Source organism: Manis pentadactyla, chromosome 17 (assembly GCF_030020395.1).
Source record: "Manis pentadactyla isolate mManPen7 chromosome 17, mManPen7.hap1, whole genome shotgun sequence".
Lineage (NCBI taxonomy): Eukaryota > Metazoa > Chordata > Mammalia > Pholidota > Manidae > Manis > Manis pentadactyla.
In genome coordinates this window covers 11,321,874-11,343,535 of record NC_080035.1, presented here as the reverse complement: position 1 = coordinate 11,343,535, position 21,662 = coordinate 11,321,874, and the positions used below count along the sequence as shown (strand labels likewise).

At 35.6% G+C, this 21,662-nt stretch overlaps 1 protein-coding gene across 3 annotated transcripts in view; it reads left to right on the top strand.

Moving 5' to 3' along the window:
* GPALPP1 (GPALPP motifs containing 1) overlaps positions 1–19,161 on the top strand; it is a 42,552-nt gene extending 23,391 nt beyond the window's left edge. For 2 of the 3 annotated variants that reach the window (XM_036889705.2, XM_057494632.1), the window contains 4 exons: positions 335–499; positions 3,865–3,963; positions 14,964–15,182; positions 15,856–19,161. In XM_036889705.2, coding sequence (XP_036745600.2) covers positions 335–499; positions 3,865–3,963; positions 14,964–15,182 — 483 coding nt within the window. In that variant the 3' untranslated portion in view covers positions 15,856–19,161. The remainder of the gene's footprint in view (positions 1–334; positions 500–3,864; positions 3,964–14,963; positions 15,183–15,855) is intronic. The other variant, XM_036889706.2, reaches the window with a different exon arrangement.
* The last annotated feature ends 2,501 nt before the right edge of the window (positions 19,162–21,662 follow it).

The window sequence follows — 21,662 nt, the reverse complement described above, 5'->3', positions numbered from 1 at the left end:
ATATATATATATGTATGTATGTATGTATGCAAATTTATAAAGAAAACTTAGGAACTAGGTAACCCAGAAGCTATAAAAGGAAGAAACTGACAAATTTACTTAAAAATTTCTGCTTGGCAAAAGATAACAAAGTCAAAAGAATAATAAATTAGATGAAAGTATTTGTAACATAGATGACAAAAATATAAATCCTTTCTATTAAGTCCTTTCTCTTAAAGTTTGTGGTTTAAAGCCTCAGTTGAGAAATAGTCATTTATACAGTATTTTGAGTACATGTGCAGATACACACACTCTTTCCAGACTACTTTTTCTTTTTTCTTTATTTCTCCTAAAGGATTCATCTAGACAAATTACAAGGGAGTCATGGATGACTGAGCTTCCTCCAGAAATGAAAGACTTTGGTCTTGGGCCCAGAACTTTCAAGAGAAGAGCCGATGACAAATCTGGAGATCGATCTGTGTGGACAGATACTCCAGCGGACAGAGAAAGGAAAGCTAAGGTGAGAGGGTTTGTTCGTCTGTTCATTTATTTTTGTCCATATTGGCTCTGTTTTGAAGAGACAGAAGGCAGAATAATTTAAGGCATAAAAAATTTTTTAATTATGATTCCTAAGGGAAAATATAGAGTTCTCCCTGAAGGAAAATTATGAGGAAGGGAAGTGACACTAATTGCTTTCTATTTGCTTACTATTTCCTAATAAACTGTCTATTTAAATCTCAAGAAAACCCAGATACATGGATTTATTGACCCCCTTTTAGAGATTGGAAACTAACCTCTATGAGACAGACCAACTTTTCTGGAATTGTAATACTGGGTAAATGATGAGCAATAATTCCATTCTAGACCTTTCTGTAAGTCCACATCTCCTCGTCTTTATACAATATCATACTATCTACATGAAAGTATATATTTTAAAATATCTGGAAAGAAAAACAAAGCCACAGATTAACTCAGCAAGTTAAATGATATATAAGACTGTCTCAAAATGACCTTATGTCAAGTACCCTAAGCTTCATGTTACCATCAAGATAGGCAAGAAGCACTTTCATTAATAGTGCTGAATACTGTATGATCTCACTTACATGTGGAATCTTAAAAAACGACAACAAACAAAACCAAGCTCAAGGTTATAGAGAACAGATTGGTGGCTTTCTCAGATGGGGAGTGAGGAGTGGGCAAAATGGGAAAGAGGGTCAAAAGGTACACATTTCCAGTTATAAAATGAATAAGTCATAGGGATATAATGTACATCATGGTGACCATAGTTAGTTACACTGTGTTGCATATTTGAAAGCAGCTAGGAGAGTGGATCTTGAAAGTTCCCATCATAAAAAAAAAAGTTTTGTAACCATGTATGGTTACAGATGTTAAGGAGACCTATTTGTGGTAGTCATTTTGCAGCATATACAAATAATCAAGTCATTATGTTACACACCTGAAATTAATATGCCAATTATGTTGATTGCACCTCAGTTTTTAAAAGAAGCACTTTCATGAATACATTAATTTACAAAAAAAATGCATAGAATACATTATTTTTATATTTTATGTTTTTGAATCTTTCTGCTTATTACAAAATACTCCATTGTAAGTTAGGAATTGAACCAGTGTCCCCAGCATTACTCCTTAAATTTACTCCATCCAAAGGTTTTAATTCCCTTTAGATAGTCCTCAAATCTTAAATGCTTGATTAATTGGTACCTTTTGGTTATAGCTTTATCAGTTTTGACTTAAACAGTTCTACATTTAATTCATTCCCCTAACTCTGCCTATCTAGTTCATTAGTACCTAGAATTATGAGGATTTCTATTTTCATTCTGTAACTAAATTGAATGCCTCTGCCAGCATTCTGTTTGATTGCAGGTAATAGATGAAAAGCTCTTTAAAGAGCTTTCGTTTTAGTGGAGAATTGATGATGAAATAGTTATTCTTAAAATGTGGATAGTATGTTGACACCTCCACATATTAGCACCCTACCCTTCATGTGGCAGAAGCATAAGTTCTCTGTTACCTTGAAGACTGAAGGAAATCTGAGAGTTGTTGTGCAAAGGTGAGGTGAACCAACAACACCTGGGGCAGATGAGGCACCAAGAACTGGGGGATAGAAGTGAGCCACACCCTTGACTGGCTAGCATCGGAATGCCTGTCTGTGCTTTCTTAAGTGGTGCCTTCCACAAATAACATATTGGCATTTTTATAATTTAACCTTTAAGATTATTTCTAAAAAGACAATTATTTTCCTTGCTTACATGGACTTATTTGTGCCTCCATTTATTTGAGCTTTTTTCTCCCCTTCTGTTCCTCGTTGTAGTAAGTAGTTGTCCAGCCTACAGCCAGACTGGCAGGGAGTGTTCTTCAGAGCAAAATGTCACAGAAAAATGGAGCAAGTGGAAACGAGAAAGGATAGTTTGAACTGAAGTGATTTTCTGTCCTGTGACTGAGTTCTTTAGATGTGGTTATTCTTTTAAGTGCTTTAAATGTTTGGTTCAGTATTTATAGTGGGCTCATAAAGGCATCATCAATACCCCTTTAATTTTTTGTGATAGTATTTTACAGAATATAGTACCACAGCCTTGGATTTGTGATACAATCTATATAATATCAGAGAGCTATTCTATTCATTTTTTTATGGCTTTGCTGTTGTGTAAAGTTCATGATTAATTTTTGTCATGGCAGATCTTATCTAGATTCCTTTTTGTTGGCTTCTCTCCACTCATTTTTTTATATTTGATTTCCCAACATACATCTCCTATACCACCAGTGTTTCCACATTCACTTATATTCACTTTGCTAACATGACCTAAAAGAAGTGAAATTGCTCTTTAGAAAGAAATGGAAATAGTATGCATAAATTAGTTGACTCATATCTGTTATGTCCTCACCTCCCATTTCTTGACTAGATCTACTAACTCTTAATATTAAGTGGTCAGGTTTTTATCTCCATCTTACCGTAACATAATTTTTCTCTTAGTATTTACAAGTAAAAACATCTATTTTCCAAGAAAGTTTTTATGGAAAAGTAAGAAATGAGCTATTCCTCTGTTTTTAACATAAATCATTAAATGTAATGTTGTTTTAGTAGTACATTATTGGGTAGAAATTGTAGAGGTCCTCATTGGTTTTCTTAAGAAAATAGCAATAGTATAAAAATATGCTTTGAGAACAGTGGTTTTTCAGTTGTTTTTATGTGGGCTTTCCTCATTCCTGGTTGGGACTATATTCTCTAGAATTTTCTTTTCTAATTAAAATTTGGAAATTTACCTAAGTACTTCACTTTTCTGTATACACAATTATAAATTTTTTTTTTTGAAGCACAAATTACAATTGTTCATTGCTGGCTTATTTTGTATATTGCCCTTGTGTCCTACAGCTTTGCTATACTTGCTTATTAGTTCCAGGAGCTTTTTGTAGATTCTTTGGAATTATCTACATAAACAATCATGTCATCTGTGAATAGAGTTTTACTTCTTTTCCAAATTGTAAACCTTTTAATTCTTTATCTTTTTACCCAAGGAATGATTTTACTAGTATTGAAAATATAATGTAGGATTTCTTTTAAAACCTAATTTTCTCTCCTGCATTTTGCCATTGTTTATCAAACTCATTTCAGAATTCAATAAACAGATGATTTCTTCCAGTTGACTGGATCTAAAGTTGTTTTTTTTTTTCTTGTTTTCAGGAAAATAATAGGGTAGAACACTAACTGATCCCTTAATCAAGTTGACTAATATTTCTAGTGGGAAAGATTCAACAAGCCTGGCTTACTTTAGTCTCTTATTAGTCTGAGCAAAAAAAATAGTATTTCTTTCTTATTTTTTCTTAATTGTATGGTTCAGTAATGTGCTATCTGTGTTCATTCCTCAGGAAGCACAAGAAGCAAGGAAGTCATTAAATAAGAAAGACGAAGAACATATATTGTCAGGAAGGGAAAAGAGATTGGCTGAGCAGGTATCTTCATACAATGTAAGTAAGAATAAAATATATAACCTTTTATTTCTTTTCTATCTTTTAATGCATGTCACATTTTTTTCTCTGTCTTGTTTCTCTTTCTTTTACATGTCTTCCTCTTTATCTCAGTCTTTTTCTATTTATCTGTCCTGAAAAAATTCCACTCTGTTGTATTTCATATATATATATATATATATATATATATATATATATATACACACACACACACATACATATATATAAAATCCTTTTGGTAGAGTTTTTTAATGTATTTAATGTAATGTTTCCATTTCCTATTTTACTTAATTATTATATATCAGAAGCTTAATTCCTAAGGATTAGTAGCAGGTGATCAGGAAGCAAGAGCCCTAGTAACTCCTAGACATCCTCAGTTCATATTTTAAATTATAAGCAGATTTGACTTAAGTACAATTTTTTGAATGTTTTTAAAAGATGGTCCAATCTAAATTTATAAACTAAACAGTATGCATCTAGCATATCATTATTTCATTATATTGTCTTACTCAAAAAAAAAAATACTAGGTGAGTGGTCCTGTCCTAAGAGTAAATGTAAATTACTTAACACTTTGGTCCCTGAAAGGTGTTCAGGTATTCAAGAAAATTACCTTCTGTTGCCAGTGTATTAGTTAATGAAAAGTTCCATAGCCATTAAAAATAAAATAAAGTCAGCATGATTTATTGGATATATATAGACCAGTACACAAACAGTGAAACATACACGAAACATTTTGGAAACTGACCAAAACTCAACCCTTATAGGGTGTTTTTGAAAACTGACCAGCTTAAAAGGCAAGTCTGGACAAAGTTGAAAGTATCACTATCATTCAAATCATGTTCTCTGAATACAAGGAATGTTAAGTTAAAATTTAGTATACTTTAAAAGCTCTATACGACTGGAAATCAGAGAAATTCAGAATTTAGACTTTGTATCAAAGAAGACATATAGAATTTAGAAAATGCCTGGACCTGAATGATAACAGATATACAACATATCAAAATGTGTGGAATGCAATATGAAGTGGCACTTAGAGGTAAAATTTATAGCCATAATGAGTTTGTTAGAAAAGAAGAACAGCTGAAAATAAGTTGGGCCTTTTTTCAAATGGGCATTTGTACTAAACATACAGCTGTCCTGTGAGTCTACAACTCCAACCCTAGGTATTACTTAAGACAAATGAAAACATGTCCCTACAAAGACTTGAACATGTTTTGTTCAAAATAGCCTCAAAAAAGACTTGTACAAGAATGTTCATAGAAACTTTATTCACAATACCTAACTTCTGTGAACAGCCTGGGTGTCCATGATAAGAGAAAGTGAAACCATACTGTGTATACAATGGAATGTTAGTCAGCAATAAAAAGGAGCAAATTACAAATAAACATGGATGAATCTCAAAGTCATTATGTTGAGTGAAAAGTCATACATAAGGAAGTACATTCGTATGATGCCATTTATATGAAGCACTACAATAAGCAAAATGAATCTGTGGTGGGGAAAAGAATCAGAATAGTGGCTGTTGTAGTGGGAGTGTGAGGATTGATGAGGAAGAGGCATACAGAGTTTTCTGGGGTGATAGAATATATCTGATTTTGATAGGAGTTTGAATTGTAAAACTCAGTGAATGTATACTTAAGATTTGTGCATTTATATAAATTTACCTTAAGACAAAAAAATTGTGAATAAATATATATTTTTTAATTTTTTATTAAGGTATTATTGATATGCACTCTTATGAAGGTTTCACATGAAAAAACAATGTGGTTACTACATTTACCCATATTATCAAGTCCCCATCCATACCCCAATGCAGTCACTGTCCATCAGTGCAGCAAGATGCCACAGATTCACTATTTGCCTTATCTGTGATACACTGTTTTCCCTGTGTTCCCCCACACCATGTGTACTAAACATAATACCCCTCAGTCCCCTTCTCCCTCCCTCCCCACTCGCCCTCCCACTTGGTAACCACTAGTTCATTCTTGGAGTCTCTGAGTCTGCTGCCATTTTGTTCCTTCAGTTTTGCTTCATTGTTATACTCCACAAATGAGGGAAATCATTTGGCACTTGTCTTTCTCCACCTGGTTTATTTCACTGAACATAATGTCCTCCAGCTCCATCCATGTTGTTGCAAATGGTAGGATTTGTTTCTTTCTTATGGCTGAATAGTATTCCATTGTATATATTTAACCACATCTTCTTTATCCATTCATCTACTGATGGACACTTAGGTTGCTTCCATTTCTTGGCTATTGTAAAAAGTGCTGCGATAAACATAGGGGTGCATATGTCTTTTTGAATCTGAGAAGTTGTATTCTTTGGGTACATTCCAAGGAGTGGGATTCCGGGGTCAAATGGTATTTCTATTTTGAGTTTTTGAGGAACCTCCATATTGCTTTCCACAATGGTTGAACTAACTTACATTCCCACCAGCAGGGTAGGAGGGTTCCCCTTTCTCCGCATCCTCTCCAGCATTTGTTTTTCGATGCTGGCCATCCTTACTGGTGTGAGGTTTTCTCATTGTGGTTTTAATTTGCATTTCCCTGATGATTAGTGATTTGGAGCATCTTTTCATGTGTCTGTTGGCCATCTGAATTTCTTCTTTGGAGAACTGTCTCTTCATATCCTCTGCCCATTTGTTAATCGGGTTATTTGCTTTTTGGGTGTTGAGGCGTGTAGTTATTTATATATTTTGGATGTTAACCCCTTGTAAGATTTGTCATTTACAAATATATTCTCCCATACTGTAGGATGCCTTTTTGTTCTGTTGATGGTGTCCTTTGCTGTATGGAAACTTTTTAGTTTGATGTAGTCCCATGAGTTCATTTTTGCTTTTGTTTCCCTTGCTCGAGGAGATGCGTTCAGGAACAAGTTGCTCATGCTTATATTCAGGAGATGTTTGCCTATGTTGTCTTCTAAGAGTTTTATGGTTTCATGACTTACATTCAACTCTTTAATCCATTTAGAGTTTCCTTTCTGTATGGGGTTAAACAATAATCCAGTTTCATTCTCTTGCATATAGCTGTCCAGTTTTGCCAACACCAGCTACTGAAGAGGCTGTCATTTCCCCATTGTATGTCCATGGCTCCTTTATCATATATTAATTGACCATGTATGGTTGGGTTTATATCAGGGCTCTCTAGTCTGTTCCATTGGTCTATGGGTCTGTTCTTGTGCCAGTACCAAATTGTCTTGATTACTGTGGCTTTGTAGTAGAGCTTGAAGTTGGGGAGCATTATTCCCCCTGCTTTATTCTTCCTTCTCAGGATTGCTTTGGCTATTTGAGGTCTTTTGTGGTTCCATATGAATTTTAGGATGATTTTCTCTAGTTCATTGAAGAATGCTGTTAGTATTTTGATAGGAATTGCACTGAATCTATAGACTGCTTTAGGCAGGATGGCCATTTTGACAATATTAATTCTTCCTATCCATGAGCACGGGATGTGTTTCCATTTATTGGTATCTTCTTTAATTTCCCTCATGAGTGTCTTGTAGTTTCCAGAGTATAGGTCTTTCACTTCCTTGGTTAGGTTTATTCCTAGGTGTTTTATTCTTTTCGATGCAACTGTGAATGGAATTGTTTTCCTGATTTCTCTCTCTGCTAGTTCACTGTTAGTGTATAGGAATGCCACAGATTTCTGTGTATTAATTTTGTATCCTGCAACTTTGCTGAATTCAGATATTAGATCTAGCAGTTTTGGAGTGGATTCTTTAGGTTTTTTTATGTACAATATCATGTCATCTGCAAACAGAGACAGTTTAACTTCTTCCTTGCCAATCTGGGTGCCTTTTATTTCTTTGTTTTGTCTGATTGCTGTGACTAGGACCTCCAGTACTATGTTGAATAGAAGTGGGGAAAGTAGGCATCCTTGTCTTGTTCCCAATCTTAAAGGAAAAGCTTTCAGCTTCTCGCTGTTAAGTGTAATGTTGGCTGTGGGTTTGTCATATATGGCCTTTATTATGTTGAGGTACTTGCCCTCTATACCCATTTTGTTGAGAGTTTTTAACATGAATGGATGTTTGGATGTTGAATTATGTCAAATGCTTTTTCAGCATCTATGGAGATGATCTTGTGGTTTTTGCTCTTCTTTTTGTTGATGTGGTAGATGATGTTGATGAATTTTCGAATGTTGTACCATTCTTGCATCCCTGGAATAATCCTACTTGATCATGATGGATGATCTTTTTGATGTATTTTTGAATTCAGTTTGCTAATATTTTGTTGAGTATTTTTGCATCTTTGTTCATCAGGGATATTGGTCTGTAATTTTTTTTGTGGTGTCTTTGCCTGGTTTCGGTATTAGAGAGATGATGGTCTCATAGAATGAGTTTGGAAGTATTCCCTCCTCTTCTATTTTTTGGAAACCTTTAAGGAGAATGGGTATTAGGTCTTCACTAAATGTTTGATAAAATTCAGCGGTAAAGCCATCTGGTCCAGGCATTTTGTTCTTAAGTAGTTTTTTAATTATCTGTTCAATTTCATTGCTGGTAATTGGCCTGTTTAGATTTTCTGCTTCTTCCTTGGTCAGCCTTGGAAGGTTGTATTTTTCTAGAAAGTTGTCCATTTTCTCAGTTATCCAGTTTGTTGGCATATAATGTTTCATAGTATTCTCTAATAATTCTTTGTATTTCTGTGGTGTCTAGTGATTTTTCCTTTGTTTATGTGTGTAGACTCTCTTTTTTTCTTGATAAGTCTGGCTAGGGGTTTATCTATTTTGTTTATTTTCTCAAAGAACCAGCTCTTGCTTTCATTGATTCTTTCTATTATTTTATTCTTCTTGATTTTATTTATTTCTGCTCTAATCTTTTTTGTGTCCCTCCTTCTACTGATGTTGGGCCTCATTTGTTCTTCTTTTTCTAGTTTCATTAATTGTGAGTTTAGACTGCTTATATGGGATTGTTCTTCTTTCCTGAGGTAGGCCTGTCTTGCAATATACTTTCCTCTTAGCACAGCCTTCGCTACATTCCACAGATTTTGCCGTGTTGAATTATTGTTGTCATTTGTCTCCATATATTGCTTGATCTCGGTTCTTGTTTTGTCATTGATCCATTGGTTATTTAGGAGCATGTTGTGAAGCCTCCATGTGTTTGTGGGAGTTTTCATTTTCTTTGTGTAATTTATTTCCAGTTTCATAGCTTTGTGGTCTGAGAAACTGGTTGGTACAATTTCAATCTTTTTGAATTTACTGAGGCTCTTTTTTTGGCCTAGTATATGATCTGTTCTTGAAAATGTTCCATGTGCACTTGAGAAGAATGTGTATTCTGCTGCTTTTGGGTGTCGAGTTCTATAGATATCTGTTAGGTCCATCTGTTCTAATGTGTTCAGTGCCTCTGTGTCCTTACTTATTTTCTGTCTGGTTGATCTGTCCTTCAGAGTGAGTGGAGTGTTGAAGTCTCCTAGAATGAATGCATTGCATTCTGTTTCACCTTTTAATTCAGTTAGTATTTGTTTCACATATGTAGGTGCTCCTGTGTTGGGCGCATAGATATTTATAATGGTTGTATCTTCTTGTTGGATTGACCTCTTTATCATTATGTAATGTCCTTCTTTGTCTCTTGTGACTTTCTTTGTTTTGAAATCTATTTTGTCTGATACAACTACTGCAACTCCTTTTTTCTCTCTGTTAATTGTATGAAATATCTTTTTCCATCCCTTCACTTTTAGTCTGTGTATGTCTTTGGGTTTAAAGTGAGTCTCTTGTAGGCTGCATATAGATGGGTCTTGTTTTTTTATCCATTCAGTGACTCTATGTCTTTTGATTGGTGCATTCAGTCCATTTACATTTAGGGTGGTTATTGATAGGTATGTACTTATTACCATTGCAGACTTTAGATTCGTAGTTACCAAAGGTTCAAGGTTGACTTCCTTACTATCTAACAGTCTAACTTAACTCACTTAACATGCTATTACAAACACAATGTAAGGTTTCTGTTCTTTTTCTCCTCCTTTTTCTTCCTCTTCCATTCTTTATATATTAGGTATCATATTCTGTAGTCTTTGTCTATCTCTTGGTTGACTTTGGGGATAGTTAATTTAATTTTGCATTTGCTTAGTAATTACCTGTTCTACTTTCTTTACTGTGGTTTTATTACCTCTGGTGACAGCTATTAAACCTTAGGAGCACTTTCATCTATAGCAGTCCCTCCAAAATAGACTGTAGAGATGGTTTGTGGCAGGTAAATTCTCTCAACTTTTGCTTATCTGAGAAATGTTTAATCTCTCCTTCAAATTTAAATGATGATCTTGCCAGATAAAGTAATCTTGGTTCCAGGCCTTTCTGCTTCATTGCATTAAATACATCATGCCACTCCCTTCTGGCCTGTAGGGTTTCTGCTGAGCAGTCTGATGTTAGCCTGATGGGCTTTCCTTTGTATGTGATCTTATTTCTGTCTCTGGCTGCTTTTAACAGTCTGTCCTTATCCTTGATCTTTGCCATTATAATTACTATATGTCTTGGTGTTGTCTTCCTTGGGTCCCTTGTGTTGGGGGATCTGTGGATCTCCATGGCCTGAGAGACTATCTCCTTCCCCAGACTGGGGAAGTTTTCAGTAGTTACCTCCTCAAAGACACTGTCTATCCCTTTCTGTCTCTCTCCTTTTTCTGCTACCCCTATAATGCAAATAGTGTTCTGTTTGGATTGGTCACACAGTTCTCTCAATAGTCTTTCATTCTTAGAGATCCTTTTTTTTCTCTGTACCTCAGCTTCTTTGTATTCCTCTTTTCTAGTTTCCATTTTATTTATCATCTCCTCCACCTTATCAAATCTGCTGTTAATACCCTCCCTTGTGCTCTTCAACAATTGGACTCCTGACCGGAATTCATTCCTGAGTTCTTGAATATCTTTCCATACCTCCATTAGCATGTTAATGATTTTTATTTTGAACTCCCTTTCAGGAAGAGTCATGAGGTCCATGTCATCTTTCTCAGGAGTTGCATTAATTTTACTCTGAAACAGGTTCCTTTGGCGTTTCATATTTGTATCTGACGCCCTCTAGTGCCCTTTGAATAAATATTAAACTATAGTTAATGAAACACATCCTTAAGTACTTAGGGGTACATGTAATGATATCTGCAGTTTAAAACACATCCAAAAAATTAGTGTTCTGATCTCATTCTGACATCTTCATTACTATGATATTTACTTTTCAAATTAGTGATAAGGTATTAAGACTAAACCAACCTATAACTATTAGCTGTGGCAAATAAAACACTCCTTAAAATATTACCATGAGGACAAAACAAAAACCAACAACTAGAATCATAGCATGAATTTTCAAAAACTGCTAAAAACTATCCCATTCAAAATAAATTACTCTGGCTTTTATAAATTGTTATAAAATGTACACATTTTTATTAAAAGATTGAATTTGGCAAATTGGTCATTTAGCAATTTGATCTCTACCTGAGTTGGCCTTCAGTGTGATTTGTGGTGAACTGACTGCTCCTGGGGTTAGTTCTGCACAGTTTTAGCACTGGTTGGTCACGGGCATCATCACCTGCAGGTCACACTGACCCAGTCAGGCATGACCCAGCTCATGGAACCGTTTGTGGCTTTTATCACAACATATGTGAGCACTTGAATGGTTTGAATGATTCTAATAGTCTAGTGGTTTAATGTATTCCTATGCCTTACTGATGTTTAATTTACTAATATAGGGGATCAGTACTTAGAAACCTGTATTTCTCCATTTCTGTTTGCTTTTTGTTACCTTTTGTATAGTTTTGCTTATTAACATAAATCACTCAGTAGTGGCTCTAGGTAAAGTGGCCTCAACACCATTGTTCTTTCTCGGATTTCCTTGCCTCTCCTCCAAACTTAGGTCTGTTTTCTCCAGCTTTCTTATATCTTCAGGCCTTCCCCTTCCAACTACTGACTGTCTACATTCATCAATATTATCTCATTAATGAGTTATTTTCTCATTAGCAGGGAAAAGGAGGAGAAATGTAGAGAAATGGTGCTAACAGATCAAGTTTTATTTACTCATCTACATATAATTATATTTCTATTGCATCATAGTTCCCCATCCTAAAATTAACCCAACTCCACCTCTCCTCACTTGACACATGAAAATTTGTATTGTAAGTTTCAGTAGTTACCAAAGATTTAATTTATAAGCATATTATATTACTCTATTAAATGTTTCACATGGAATCTAAATGGCATAGCAATTCAGTATCATCATCCATTAAAAATATATATGAACAAGTGCTTCCTTAACAGTTGGAAATTTTATTTCATCCTTTTTTCCCCTTGAATTCATAATTTCATCTTCTGCCACAGAATTTTATCATAATGGAATTCACTTTAATGCTTGAAAGTCCTTTATGATTATGTTTGACAAGTCATCCTTCTACTGCAATAAAAATAATGCATATAAATAGAAATTAAACTTTTTTAAATTTCCTGTGTCTCTCTTTAAATGTTTACATTTTTTTTCCTTCTGAACTAAGTTGTAATTTCATCTGAGCAAAACAATGTAAACACATTGTAAATTTTGATAAATAATTATTAAATATAAAACATGAATTTAATTTAATCCCATAATGAAAGACTTTTTTTCCAGTTAGTTGCTGATCTTTGGATGAATGTTACTTACTTAGTGCTAGTAATATAGGTATCAGCATCAAACATGTTCATTTGTTTGTTTTTGTTGTTAAAAGTGTTATAGTTAGAATGAGTTAAGAAATCATGTTTATACAAGGAAGTGGGTGAGAATGGAATGCAGTTTGTTATAGCGATATCATTCAATGCTTTAAACAATTTCTGAGTTATTATACCTCACAATGATCTATTATAAAATTATTAATGATCTCTCAACTGTCAACTCTTTGGAACCTCCTTCAGTTTTTTTTTTGCATTGGTCCCATTAATTTCTCATTCGTTCTTTCCAAAGCTACATAATGGGAATGATAACATTTAGTTTACAGAGATATGGTGAGGATTATAATGTAGCAAGTGCTTAATAAATCTAACACTTGGTATTTATTGAGTGATTCTTATTTACCCAACACTGTACTACCTTTATATTCATTAGATATTTAATTCCTCACACATCCAAATATTTAGAAACTACTACTATCCTTTTACATCTGAGGAAATGAGGCTTAAATTATTTGCCTAAGGTCACCAGTGTTGAAAGCAGCAGGACCATCATTGCAACCCAGACTTTTCTAAATTCGGAACTTTTACAACTATTCTTCCCACCATATGTATTGATAGCTTAGTTTTTCTTAGCAGTAACTGATTTTTTTTTTAATCTCCTTCAGTTTTGTTGAAAATTAAAAATTGGAAAGCACTTGACGTGCAAATCAGTCTGTTTCTGAAAAAAACTGTACCAAGATTTATGAAATGACTGAGAGGAGTTGAGAAAATGGAAATAGTGCTAATTTAAACACACTTATTAACATAATATCTTTTGTACATTGTGCTGAAACCTTACAACTCCAGATTGAGCTCATTCAATTTATAGGGAATAAGGACCACATAACCTAATTGACAAAGTCAGTTCTGGCTGTCAAGTCAGACTTACTATGTGTCAGAAAGTCTAGCATCATTTTCCCAATTAAATAGATGTGTTAGTGGCTATTCCAGTGACACTTGCGAGTGCTAACGTAGGAAGGTAGGTACCATGAGCTCTGGATGAAATAAGATGCTGCCATCTTCAACATTTCTAACCAGTGCCTTGTTACTATGCAGTCACTGAGCTCTCTTTACTTCTTTGCTCTCAAGTACACTCTTTGACAGGGCAGGGCCTGGAAGGAGGTGTGGATGTTGGGCAAAAATTGCCCTTCAATTGCCCCACTCTTCAGTATCTGCACTCAGAACATTCCAACAAAAGCCGAAACCCATTTCTAAAGGACACTGCACTCTTAAAAGCAATTTGTTTAAGGCACAGAAGGTCACAAAGCCCTCCTGGGTTTACAGTTCCTTGCTTAGAGAAAGCCTCACTCATACCAGTATTTCAGATTTTTTTGTTTGATACCAGGGAGACTTGCTGTCCTAGATGGTATTCTATAGTAAGATTCTGAAAAACCTCCCCTTTATTAAGTGGAAAACGGCCATAATAAATGGGGAGACATCCTCAGGAGATGTGTTATCAGGCAAATCAGTTTTAAGTAAGGCTGCATGAAGAAGTTGGGAATTGTGGGTGGATAACCTTAAAACTATCCATGCCTTCATACCTCAGGGAATCCACTCTGTGTAGCCCCCAGGGATTCATATGCCCCAGTTTGAAGGCCGCTGGTCTGTATGACCTGCATCTACTTCTGCATTCTACTCCCTGCTTCTTCGATCCGGGACCAGTCTTTCTTGTACTTAATCAGTATTAAAAGGTCTCTACTGAATCTCTAATTTATTAAACCAGTGGCCTTTTCTCAGACCTCTCCTGGATATACTCAAAAACATGAACACCTGCTCCAGCTAAGAAGAAAGAAAATGAGGGAGTAACAGAAAGGACAAAAAACTGAAAAGAACAAGCATTCTCTTAGCATACAGAATATGGCAGCATATCCTTGCACAGGCCTTGAATTCTGTCACCGTGTTGGGTTATTTTTCTGGTTTGCCCCTGATTTTGCTTCAGCCTGCCAGTGCCCTTCCCACCCTGTCCACCCTTCAGGCTTCAGCTGGCTTCCAAGTGAGACTGTAATGCTCTTTCTTTCATTCCATTGTTCTTGCTTTATACTCTAATTTTGATAACTCACATGGTGCTTTTCACCATGGTTATTTAAACATCTGTCTCCTTTCTGCCTTGTTCTTTTATATTTATTGTATGGCATGTAATGAGTAGATTATCTTCATTTTGGTTGAATTCAATTTGCCTCAGATACATATTTTCTTCATAGGTGCTGTCTTGGATTTGGACAGCACTATTGTGGTTTGTAAATAACCCTCCTTAATGTTCATAATTATGATTTAACTATTTTGTTTCATGATCATATTCTGTCAGTAATCTATACAAACTAAGATTTTTATTTCTACTCACCTGCTCTCCTTAGGAATCAAAAAGATCAGAATCTCTAATGGACATTCATCATAAAAAATTAAAGAATAAAGCTGCTGAAGATAAAAATAAGCCCCAAGAAAGAACACCGTTTGACCGTGATAAGGATCTCAAAGTTCATCGGTTTGACGAAGCCCAGAAAAAAGCCCTGATAAAGAAATCTAGAGAACTAAACACCAGATTTTCACATGGCAAAGGCAGTATGTTTTTATAAGTAAGTATATTTCAGTGAGGTGTATTTTCATACTGATAAACTTGTATTTTTCTAAGTACTCTTATCTATAAGTGTGTGCAAAAACCTATTTCCTTTTATAAAAAAGTAGTGCAAATCTTTTTTTTTTTTTTTTTTTTGGATAAGTAAAGTTTGGTTTTTGAAAATTCAGCCTTATGGGATAAAAAAAATGTGGTTTATTGGAAGACTAGCCCTGTCCTATAATAACGTAATAGGGTATTGCTATTAAACATGCCAAAATAATAGTTTAGTTAATGAGAAACATTAAAGGAAAGTGTGGTTTGAACCTTGGGTGAACATGCATGCTTTGTTGAAGAACAAAGAAAAGATGTTTGCTAGTAGTCTTTTTATGTTAAACAAAATCGCAATCAGAAAATGTTCATTGCTTTGAAAAATTCTGTAAATAAAGGCTCAAAACCATTACATCATTTATCCACAGCCCAGTCTAACAAGGGTTCATAATGGTGTTTAAGGAATTAATTACATAAAGCTGAGTTGAGGTTGCTTCTTAAAATCTTTATGAAATCTACATCATAACTGTATGAAGCCTACATCAGTATTAAAATGTGGCTTTAAGGGAAAATACAGTTAAAATTACTGTCAATACAGTTCAAATTACTTTTCAACTTACTGAATTTTCTCATTCTTACTTCAGGGGCCTTTCCCTGTGCAGTGAAGAAAAGCTGAAGAATTTTCTTACTTCTGTCTACCTTTATTACCTTGCTTTGAGTTTCTTATGATTAGAGGTTACTTTGTTTAGTCTTAAATACTATACAAATTTACCTTGTTCTGTGTGCCCTTTTAAGTCATGTGGAAACCGAAAATCGATGTTTCTTATGTAGACTAGGATTTTATGTGTGTCTGGCGGCTGAGGAAGGGCGGGCTTCCCGTGCATCAGTGCGCCTTGCGGTCTGGCCTGCGCTCTGAAGGGGGCCTGCTGGGATCTCTGGGTCTCCTCATGGGATGTTCCTGCTCCGCCCTGGAGCAAGTGTGTCAGGTCCTTGCAGTAAATCCATGAGTTCGAAATTGTTTCGGTCTAAACTGCAGCCAGTGAATACACATTTATTTGAAAATAGAGGGTGTGGAAATTTGTCTATTTCCTTAGCTGATTGCTTATCACTCTGCTTGTTTGGGTAATCAGGGCTTTTCATTTGTTGTTTAGGTTTTTTGCTGTTTGTTTTTAAGTCAGAGAGGACCTCTGCCTTATGTCATGTGCTAAGGAAAAATTATTTTGACTTTTCCAAATTTAGGATTTCTCGGAGAGGCAATCTGGGGGTCAAGATATGCCATCAACCATTAGCAGCATGAAATCTTAAGACTCAGTCTCTGGTCTCAGCCAAAGCTTTCTAAGTCTTTAAACTTTGCTTTGGGATGATCTTACTTTAACCATTTATATTTAACAGATTTTAGCTTGTTTATTGGAGGCAGATCATTTATATCAATCATGAATAGCCTTTTTTAAAGAATAAATCTAATAACCCCTGAATATGAAATATAAATGTATCATAACCACCCTAATGAGAGTATTATACGTTTACAGTGCTTTAAATACTGCCTCTTAAAGTACTAACAGAAAATTCTAAATAGTTAAAGCCTAAGCTCAAATTCTTTAAGTGTTATTTTCTTACAGATGAATCCTAATTGTTCTGCTAATTCTGTGTTCTAGTTTTGATGAAGCACAGGGTTTTAATGGAAGAAGATTCTGACTCCTAGTTCATTTAGGCTTTATGAAAATTGAGTAAACTGTTTGGATTATGATACAAATTATAATCTTAATCATACTGTACAGTGGTATTTTCTATAACATCAGTGTGATCAGTCGCCTGCTCAAAGAGTGTTGCTGTTAAAAAGATGAATTATTCTCCTAAGCAAACTGAAAAGGCTTCTGTCTAAGCACAATTGAACAGAGCTGCCTTTTGACTAAAGATGTCATTGTTAGTGAGTGATATTTGCTGAACACAAAACTGCAAGAGCATCTGTTGCTTTCATTTAATTTTGTTATAATTTTTTCCCCAGTGAAAGAAAGAAATGTGCTTTCTAGTTCCTCATCCTAATACTAATTCCTAACATACATTTTTGGGAAATGGTTTTTTTTAAGTAAAACTGTCTTCTTTGGATACTTCTGCTTTGCATTTTTTTCACTCTCTGTTATATTCTCTTACTTAAAAATTCTGAAACAAACATGTCAAAATATTAAAGTCTTCCAAATTATGGTGGTGGATATATCAGTATACAGTGTCTTATTCTCCGTGTTATTTTTCGTGTTTGAACATTTCTGTAATATTTGAAAACCAACTTGAGGGGTGGACGCAATAGCAGAATGGCAACAGTGCCTTCCTTCAAGGGTCTCTGCGGCTAGAGAGTTGCTCCGAGGGCGTGTGATTGCCCAAGTCTGTTGGGCTGGCGTTTTTAGGAGTCGACCAGCTCGATGTAAAAAACGTTTGTTTTGCTTTCTTCATCTGAAGAGGATAGAGATGTTTCTACTTTACGTACTTAACTCTATCATCCTTCACCCTTGGAGTGTCCTTGACCTTAGGAAAAGGGAGAAAATCCTCTTCCTTCTTCCTGATACTTCCCATGATTTACCACCTTACTGCCACCTCAGGTCTAATGCTCTTCCATGCCATCCTGAGGACAGTTTTAATAAAATATATAAGGCCAGACCAGAGGTTTTTTTGGCCCCTGGAGAGACTAAACCCAATATAACAACATTGACAATAAAAGAACAAAGTAGCTGTTTGCACAAAGTGGAAAGGTGTTCATTTCATCCATCCTCCCCCCATACGAAGCCTCAAAAGGCCTAATTAAATGATGTCTCCATCAGTTTGCCAGAAAATTGGAATTATTGATGTTTTCTAATAAGAACTTTTTAATTTCGTACACTTCTTGGCCAAGTTTTATAGAACTGTGACCTCTTTTGAAACTTCAAAATGAAGAAGAAAAAAGAGCAACACTAAGTTCAAAAAATGAAGCAGATACTTCAATGTTCTTCACTATTGAAGGGACATTTAAGTTGATTGTACCTGAAATTACATGTTGTCCACCTTTCTAAATTGTCATCTCAGATAGGTTTAGATGCTTCAAAGAGTAACCACGTTACTGGTAAGTAAATGGTGGTTTTAACAAGTGGGGGAAATTAAGAGGGGGGACAAAAGTTAAGAGATAGTGGCTGTACCCATAATAACACTGTTTAATCAGATAAATGACATTCTTTTTGTATTGAGGAAAGCATCATAAATTAAGCCCTCTGCCTGCCATGGTCTTAGAAAGTTTTTAACCTTGTTTAGATATAGTAATCATTTAACATTTAATTTATCACTTGAGCGGTCTTTGAATTGATGATTTTATTTTTTAGAAGGTTGAAATTTACATGGTACTGAGGTTTACATGTTCCTGAATAGATTAATGGTTATTATGTAAATTATTTGATCCCTGAATATTACAGTACTTTTTGTTTCTAATATAAGGTGAAGAATGTTAATATTACTACTCAGAAATGTGTGATCATGGGAGATAGTTTTTAAACTATTTACAAGAGTCTATATCACTTCTCTTTTCACTTTTTTCCATAGGAATGATAGGTATTATTGGAAAAAAATTCTCTGTTGAGTTGTATACCCAAGAGGAAGAGGACTTAACATGATAAGCAGTGGTTAGAGTAGCCATGTAACATCAGTGCCAAGTCTTCTATTTGAGAATATTTGTTTTACGTTGGCTTTTGATGCCATCACAATATTTAAGTCTGCAGTTATGAAAAGTCATGCATTTCTGATTATAAAGAGGCATTTTTCTTGCAGCATAAAAAGTTGTTGAACTCTGGCTGTAGTGTGTACAGAATCGTGGAGCTGAATGCTGCCCCTTGGAATCTTTTCATTCTGAGCTTTACAATTAAAAGACTGTTTTTAGAAAAGAATTCCTGAGGTGTAATTTTTTATGTATAAATAAAGTTTCATCTATCTAAGAGGTTGTGGTCTTTTATCTTTGTTTTGTTTTAATAGCTTCAGCGGACAATGTTGATAAAGAACATTCTGTAAAAATGTATTCCAGCCATGCAAGATCATTGTGGGCTATTATTGTGAAAAAAAGAGAAAAAAAAAGTCTTTTACCCAACTCACTTGCCAGGTTCTCATTGTTCCAATATAACTATAAATATTAACTATTTATTTAGAAACACAAGACAGACAAATTGGAAACTCTTAAGAATACTGTATCCTGCCCTGTATCCTGGGTTATATGAAGAGTAGATTTTCACTTCTGCTGAGTGAACTGATGCCTAATAAACTTCATTCTTCAAACATTTTTACCAACCAAGTACTGCAGGGCTCAAGATTCTACTGTGTTAATGAAAATTCAGTTTCACTAGACTTTGCCTCCTCTTAGGCACCTTTTAAAATGAAAAAGTCCCTAGGAGGAATGGTTAGGTTGTAAGATCCTTGTTCTGGCTGGGGCTCCATGAGGTCACCGAAGGCTCCAGAATATGAAAGGACCGGGGAGTGCAATGGGATGCTAGTGATGAGTCCCAAGGGGGATCTCCCCTTTCAACAATTTTCCTTGGAGGAATTAACCACTTAATGTCACTGAAGTATTTTGAGGTCTTAGGTAAGTGCTTTGGCCCTTAAGGTATTATTTCAAATAAAGAACTTCAAAAGCAAGTGAGTTTACTTTTAGATACCAGTTTCTGCATTTGCTAACAAAAGAAAGATGACAGTAGGTAAAAGTAAGTCAAAAAGTAACAAGGGCACATGATTGTTTAGGACTGAAAATATTTCAAGGACCTGTACTAGCATATTGAAAAGCATTTCAAAACTCATTTTCAAGTCCCTCTGGTAGCCACCTTTCCACTGTTAGCACTTTGTAGAACTTCCATTTGGTTTCCTTAGGGTGGAGTAATGTAGGCCACATGATAAGGTGTTTAGTCCTAAATTTCTCTTCATGCAGTCAGTGCTCTGAGATGAAAATAAACTTGTTCCTCTTAACAGTGGGCACAAGATCCCCGACTGACATAAGGAAGTTCTATTATGCCAGCTAGGAGCGTAAACTTTGGAAACAGTAGCCTGTAGTAAGTTTCTAGCCTTGCCATTAGCTGTATAACGTTGGGAATGTTTCTTAATCTATCTCACCCACCATCTGTCTTAAAGTGGGGACAGTAATACCTCACGGGGTGTTAAGAGGATTGCATGAAGTGACGCATTTAAGCAATAAGCACAAAATCCAGCAATAAATAATGGTTGTCATTGTAGACCCCTGGACCCACTCAGACAGCTTTTGAAGACAGACCCATTGATTTCTTATGACCTCAGGAAATTTCTTTTAATCAGGATTCATGGCAGTATGTGATAGAAACCTTAGCTCAAAATAGCTAAAGCAAATAACTTGTGTAATAAAAGGTCCAGAAGGTAGCCGTTCTTTAGGTACAGCTGAATCTGGATGCCCAAATCATGTCTTCAGGATTCCTTCCCTGTCCTTCAGTCTGTTTTCCTTTGTGTGGATTTCACATTGTTAGCTGGGCTCCCCAGTTGGTGACAAACATGGATAGCAGCACCTCTAAAGTGACATCCTGCCAATTTAGCAACCCAGTGAGAAAGAAGCTCTTTCCTACTGTTTCCAGCCAGAGCCCAAGGACTGACACTAATCGGCTCTAAAACCAGCTTTGGTCACTTGTTCAGCCCGAATCATTCACTTGGTCAGGAGACACCACACCCAGCAGCCCAGCTGGTCACTTCCCCTCCTAGGAATTCAAGGGACAGGTTAAGCCCTGCCTAAATCACAGACCAAGAAATTGGGAAGGCAGGTCCCTCCAAGAAAAGGAAAGTGCAGTAGTTGGAAATAAGGTACCACATGTTACAAAGGTAGAAATATCTGAATGCTTACTATAGCCCCCTGGCTTATGTTTCATTCCCACCAATTTTTTAAAGAGAATACCAGAATTTTGTCCAAAATGGAATATCAGCCACCTACTTGTCAGTTCACCCCAAGTTTGCCATTGTTAGTGTCTGGCCATTGTGAATCCCCTTTTTCAGTAGGTATCTTCTAGTCCAGTTCTCATGGTTAGGGATCTATGTGCAGCGGTACAGGGAGGGAGCTAGCACATGTACTCTGGAGATGACAGCCAGGGAAGGTTCTGCCCGAAGAGAGTACTGCTCTTCCCCTACTTACCTGCTACCATCAAACCTGACATCAGGGAGTACATTTAGCAGAAAGTAGATGAAAAATAAGGCCATCACAGTTTATTTGCCACATTCCACTGCAATTTATAAATCACAATACAATTCAGAATGATGTATTTAGCCTTTCCATTTACAAACAAGACAAGGGCAATGAAAAGTATGAAGAACTGCCAGCTTCAACCCAATCAATAGCAAGAGAGGGTGCCTGACATCAGTAATCAGTCATGTATCTTGGATAGAAGGCGTCCCATGTCTGAAGCAGCCCTCGAGAGAGGTTAGCCGAAGTTGGACCACA